General features: G+C 42.1%; 1 protein-coding gene across 1 annotated transcript in view; it reads left to right on the top strand.

Annotated features, from left to right (window-relative positions):
• Positions 1-344: 344 nt before the first annotated feature.
• The window catches only part of LOC109487213 (caspase-2-like), a gene marked incomplete at its 5' end in the record, with an annotated part of 9,400 nt that continues 3,015 nt past the window's right edge, over positions 345-6,729 (top strand). The window contains 3 exons of the mRNA XM_019791198.1: positions 345-588; positions 1,446-1,540; positions 6,221-6,394. Coding sequence (XP_019646757.1) covers positions 345-588; positions 1,446-1,540; positions 6,221-6,394 — 513 coding nt within the window. The remainder of the gene's footprint in view (positions 589-1,445; positions 1,541-6,220; positions 6,395-6,729) is intronic.

The following is a 6,729-nucleotide window of genomic DNA, read 5'->3' as shown; positions in this document are numbered from 1 at the left end:
GCCTTGTCTGTAAAATTAATTTTTCTCGGTATGATTCTTAATTCGTTGTGACAGGGTTTACAGTCAGGTTATGATATAAAAACAACAACATTTGTTTTGTGTTAATCGTTTGAACTCACAAAAGACGTGAATTCTGTTCGACACACCGAAGAATGCCTTCAACCTGTATCCATGCACCTGTCGTCCGTCGAATGTGAAACGTTTATATATTAGGTTTCTTGGGTACAAAAAAGTAAGCTATTTTATATACGATTTTACACGTGTGTGGGCATGTATACAAAAGTACAGGATCAGAACTGAATAGCTTTACTCCTTCTCATAATACCGACTTCATCTTTGCTTAGAGCAAGCCTACTCCCAGAGAGAAGCGAAGGGAGTTGCTGGAGTTGTTGCCACGCAGGGGGCCGCTGGCGTTTCAAGCCTTCTGTGACGCTCTGGAGAACGACCATGTCAAGCAGAAATTCATCCTTGACAAACTCCTGGGACGAGCACCCACACAGGGTGGAGCTACCTCTACGGTCTCGATGCAACAGCTAGAAACTGGAATGGGCGAGGTGGCTATTAGTGGTGCTAGCAGGGGAACCAACGGTAAGACGTGTTTTTTTTGTTTGTTTGTTTGTTTATTGCGATCGCCATTAGTATGGTTAATTCCATACTATTCTTCCTGGAGTCCAACATAATATAACAAATAAATAACAAATAATAGTAATATAATAATAATAATTACTTTTAGCAATAATGATAGTAAATAGAACATACAAAATTATGTTGAAATTATGACAAACTTGAAACACAATCAGCATAGAGAAATAAAAGTGCATTGGAGGTCAGAGGTCAAATAATAGAAATCCTATGTCTGAAATGAGAGTAATAATTGATGTACATGCCCAATCAATGGAAAATTGAAGTAACAAAACAGTAAACAGATATTTGAACTGACAAAAACAATAACAAAATATAAATAACTCATATGCAACAATCTATATGCAACAGAATGATTCCTATACATTCCTATAAATCAAGTGATTAAACAAAAGACTACAAAAGAAAAGAGTTCGCAGCTTAATACATGAGTCAATTGATACTCGCCCACAACAAAATCCTGTTACCACCACAGAGCAAGGGGTGAGCTCTTGCCCCTGTGTGTTTCCACCCAGTCATTGTGCTCGTCTGTTATCTGGTGTTACTAAAGAAGATATAGTGGTTTCAGATCTTCATTTTATCGCATAATATGATTTGCATCTATTATTAGGTGAAAGATAGCGCTTCGTGTTGGTGAGAAGTGGCGTAGGTATGAGCTTCCTAGCTAGCTCCGACACTTTGAAAGAGAACTCAAGAAAAGCTTTTTGGGAGGGGAGGGGGGCATGTACGTAGCTTGGATAGAGATGCACAAAACTGATATATGTCTGTTGCTCTGCCATATTCTGCAAAAATCTCAAATTCAGGGGACATCGCTTTGGATGACACAGATGGGCCGATTGCAGTGAGAGTAGAGCCGAGTACAGAGAGGTTCTTCAACGAAAAAACATCAAACTCACAGGTAACTTTTCATAACTACTCAGTGCATGTACCATAATCACTATTTGTTATTGTGCCATTTTTGTATACACAATATTACACAATGTATAGTGTTTTTACTCACGTGATTATGACATAAGTATTATCAGCCATGCTGGGTGTTTAATCGGGAAGTTGCCGGTAAATAATAATACTGATAATGATAATACTACAGTGTGATAACTAATGTGATTTAGTTATGAAAATAATCTTTGTTTGTTTGTTTGCTTATATGCACAACAGCAATAGAAATTATACATAATACAATAATAATAAATAAAACAGGTGCAGGAGGAGGGGAAAAAGCTAATTTAGCTTATGCTAAGCCCTCCTCCTCTATACTAACCAAAACTAAACATAATTGAATTGAAATAATACATACATACATAAGGAATTGTCATCAAAATAATTCAAACATGGGCAAAATGATACAATAACAATAATGAAACAAAAGTATACATAAATTGAGACGAAATGAAATTGATATGAAATAATACATACATGCATAAGGAATTGTTAGCAAAATAATTCAAGCATAGGCAAAATGAAACAATAACAATAATGAAACAATAGTATACATAAAATAAAAAACAATAACTGAAGATATGAATCGAATACAAGGGGCTGGGGTGGTTTATAAGATAGGCTTTCAGGGTATTTTTAAAAGTCAGAAAAGAGGAAACTGTTCGTATGTTTGTCTGAATGTAAACTTTCTACTGAGTTTGATTAGAATTTTTCTGTAGAAAAACATGTTACGTTACATAATTTGTTCATTGCCAGATTAAGCAGAGAACATGGACTAAGACATTTCTGACTTCCAAAACTGAGTCTTTTGAGTATCCTGTCCTTGAGATCGTATGATGTACAAGTACTTTAATCGGGAGTAGCAAGCTGTGCAGGTTTGAAAGGTTATTACCTTCATGAAAAATAGTGGTATTGTTTTTGGCGTGTGTGTGTGTGTGTGTGTGTGTGTCTGCCTGTGTGTCTGTGTGTATTTATGTTTCCGCACATTTGTAGTCAGCATAACTTCAGAACGCCTTTATGGATTGTGATGATATTTGGTATGTCAGCAGGTCGTAGGAAGACAAAGGTAAAGGTCAAATATGGGCCTCCTGTTGGCTGACCTCAGTGCTGCAGCAGAACTTCCGGTTTTTGTATCTTTTGTCGTGAACATGCTATGATCTTTGATTTTTGGAGACTGATGTAGGTTTGGTGTAGGTTTACATGTAATGTAATGTATGTAATCTACAGCAGGTGGAGCATCAACAGATACCAATTATGCAAAAAATTACCTAATTCGCATAATTAATTTGAAAATTCTATGATTTCTTAATGGTGAGTGATGGGAATTTCATACATTGTGACATGTGTAAGTTATCTAAAGGTTAACATCAATATGCATATATTATGTTAATATAGAGGTCATTTGCGTAATTAACGGGGACATGTTGACTTAAAATATTGCCAAAAGTTAGGCATGTTACAAGCAAAATAATATAATCTGAGTTTAGAAAACCATAAATTTACCTAGATTATAGTAATTATGATCTTTTTTTAATGAGACCAATCCCCCAATAACCATTTACATAAATTCATATACATATTTCATGGAGGTATGAGATCTCCGAATTCCTGTTACTCCTGCAATTAATCCTCCCCTTTGTGAATTCCCCCATGTCGACCTCTAACACCCCCATGAAACTCCTTCATCTTCGCCCCCGCCGTTCTGCTTCGCCCCCGCCCCGTTCTGCTTCGCCCCCGCAAAAAATCTGCTTCGCCCCCGTCGTTCCTCTACGCCCCCGGCGCAATTCTGCTTTGCCCCCGTCCTTCTGCTTAGCCCCCAATGGCGGCACAGCTCACAGCCGACACGAAAATCGTCTGCAAAATAACAATAAAGGCTGTGCCGCCAAATTTAAAGTAGCCCATGCTCCGGCAAACATTCTGGACCACCTTTCTGCCAAGTGGCGTTGCACAAATCCTTCCCATTCAAAAGTTTACCCCTACCTCACGGCCCGTCAGTGGTTCTTACGTTTATAAGTACTGGCGGGAAATTTCACTCACGGCTGTACTTATAAACGCCAGTACTTATAAGAGGGCCTACATGCCCTTTTTCGTTAACCGTTATGGGCTATTTTAATTTACCGTTAATCGTTGCCGACCCGCTCTAATTCAACGTTAAGCGTTATCAGTATATTCATCGTGAAGCGTTATTGGCCGTTTTAATTCAACGTAAAACGTTATTTGTCATCCTAAATTCAGCGTTAAGCGTTAATGAATAATTCTTCGTTACGCCTAATTTTGCCTTTCAAAGTGCAGGAAAATGCGTCATTGAAGGTTTAAAAATGCAAAATTTCCAGGGGGAGAATGCTCCCGGACCCCCCTACATTGCTCGCGCCTGTGGCGCTCGACTCGTGCTTATATGCGCTCGGTCCCCTTCGGCTCTAGCCAGCACCAGTTTTCCGTCAATTACCGGAAGTTTGCGGAGCGTTACAGAATTTTTTAACGAATCCGTCAACCTTGACAGACAAAACGAACAAAAAAACTTAAGGAAAAATATGAAAGCATCAGAAGGACCGACAAACACTCTCAACACCATGATTTGCCTCTCAAAATGTGGGAAATTGCGTTTTTGGAGGCTTAAAAATCTTAAATGTCCCGGGGAGCACCCCTCGGAACCCCTTAGATTGCGAGCGCCTTCGGCGCTCCACTCTCAATATCCATCGGTAAAACTGGGCGGACGGAAAAAGGTAAGCTGGGTAGAGCCTTGGCCGACGTCGACTCGGACTCCCCTTTATTTGTGGACGCATTAGGGGACCAAATCCAGTGCAACTCGAAAAAAGCCTGTCAATTTACCGTTAAGCGTTGCCGACCGTCCTGAATTTACCGTTAAGCGTTTTCGGTCCTACTGAATTTACCGTTAACCGTTGCCAGGACCCCCCCATGCAGACCCTCCTGTAGATTTGACACGTTTGGGGTTAGGGTCGGTATTTTGTGCCCGTAGTCAAAGCGTTTTACACATAAGAGAATCATTTACCAAGCACATGAAGCAAGGGTAATAGCTTCTACGAAGTCTACGGGAAGCAGCTGAAAAAAGAGTAGAAATTGGCCAAATAGATACTAGTAATATGCCGGATGAGTTGGTCCGCTTTAAGAGAACAGTTTGCCTCTCCCGAGCCAACTCCCCTGGCATATCATCTGTCTCTTTCACCAATTTCTTCTCTTTCCAGCCGCTTCCCGAAGCCTGGTAGAGGCTAGAGGTATAGGGCTACATTTTAGGTCGCTTGTTAACCACACACCACCTCTACTTTGTGCAACACACACACACAGTAGGGAGATTGAACAAGTGCGATGGGTCAGGGGCTCTGACCATGGTTGTTTTTTCTTCAAGCCGACCGAGTTCATGATCAAATGCAGTCAAGAACACCGTACATCACCGTGACCGTACATATTATCCACTGACATGCCCTCCGCACCGTTTGAAGGGCCTTTTGATTGACGGCCAAGGTCAAAGGTAAACACACAAGTCAGTCCGGTCAAAGGCTGTGCTGAAATCCAGCTGTATCCCGCGTGGACCGGTTCAGGCATAGTTTAGATTTCAGGGTCATTGCAGCCAAATGCCATCTGACAGACCAGCAGACTGGGTGTGTCTGCAAGGAAGTAGTGCCTGAGGTAGGCGAGGGATTTCATGGTTGANCAAGGGAAAACAGCCGGCACGGCTCTCTTGCCAACTTCATAAAACAGATCATAACAGGAATAGAATGTGTCTGACATTATCTCTTGTTACATCATATGCCTTCGTAATAAAATGGAATCAGAAGTTATTGGCATTTATTTTCAGTCCAAATTTCAACAGAAGTAACGATATTCAGTGGTTTTATTGCTCAATAGCAAGGAGCTGCCACGGCACACTTCCTGCGTCACTGTTGAAGTTACTTCGAAAGTAGGCCCTCGGTTACTTTTGCGACGCACCAGTTCTGCCTGCCTCTCTTCTTCAGCTACCAATGCCAAAAGACCTACATGTAGGTTGTCACCAATCTCAATCTCAGACGGGCTTGTAAGTTGTTTGCAGGTTGCACTGAACGCTGCATCGCCAACTCCAGTCTACTCTTTACTTGACGTGAACTCTTTACTTGAAGTGAACGGTAGCAGGCAGTGCAGCGCTTATATATGTACCTGCTCAAAAACACGATAGGAGCCCGTCGGGATCCCGCCAGGAACCCGCCAGGGACCTGACAGCTGCCCGGCCGAACTGTAAGAGCCGGTCGGCACCCTACCACACGCCGCACGGGTCAAGACGGGCGACTGACCGGGCACCGGACGGGTCCCTGACAGAAACCGGCCGCAAAAGTTTATGAATATTAATGAGAGCCGCCGGCCGGAGCACAAGCAGGCCCCGACAGGGAGCCGTAAAGGAACATTTAATTGTGACCCTGACAGTACGGCGCACGCTCGGCGTCATGACGCCGGCCGGCGTCTACGCCGAGGACATGCCGAACGGGCGCCGTTTCAAATGTGACCTAAGCATAACTCTGTAATCGTCTTTCCGCTACCCGCGTGCTGTCACCAAACCTGTCTGAACAAACATACACAAAACTCATCTAAAACAATTCTATCTACTCGGAAAAAATAGAAACGCGTCCAGTAACAAAAACTATTGTTTCAGCCATTATGTTACACCATGGTGAAACAACCGCGTGGTTTGGCGTATGTGGTGAGCAACGTCACGTTTGATCATCTCAGCAATAGAGGTGGAGGGGATGTTGACTTTCAGAACATCACTGCCCTGTTGACGCAACTCGGATTTGAAGTGCGGGAACTTTGTGACAAAACAGCCTCGGTGGGTACTTTATAACGCCCTTAGGTTGAATTCCGGGAATTGTATGATAATAGATGACTACTAACATGACTAAACATTATTTGCAATTATATTGCTATACGGCAATGCCAGTAGTACACTGCTTTAGGTTACAATAGCCAGGCTTTTGCATTCCTTCAGAAGCTTCTCCGACTGGGCCTTTTTGGATGTCTGTTATAATTCGTTTTGTTGTTTTTCTTTCCGCATATCATCAACATAGTGTTTTTGTGCAGGCCAATAGAACGACGTGCCTATCGAAGTATTATGCCGTAAGAAAAAAAAAAGAAGGAACATTTTACAAGCTCCCCCTCCCCCCC

Source organism: Branchiostoma belcheri, unplaced genomic scaffold (assembly GCF_001625305.1).
Source record: "Branchiostoma belcheri isolate BF01 breed outbred unplaced genomic scaffold, Haploidv18h27 scaffold864, whole genome shotgun sequence".
Lineage (NCBI taxonomy): Eukaryota > Metazoa > Chordata > Leptocardii > Amphioxiformes > Branchiostomatidae > Branchiostoma > Branchiostoma belcheri.
This window is presented reverse-complemented; position numbering and strand designations above follow the sequence as displayed.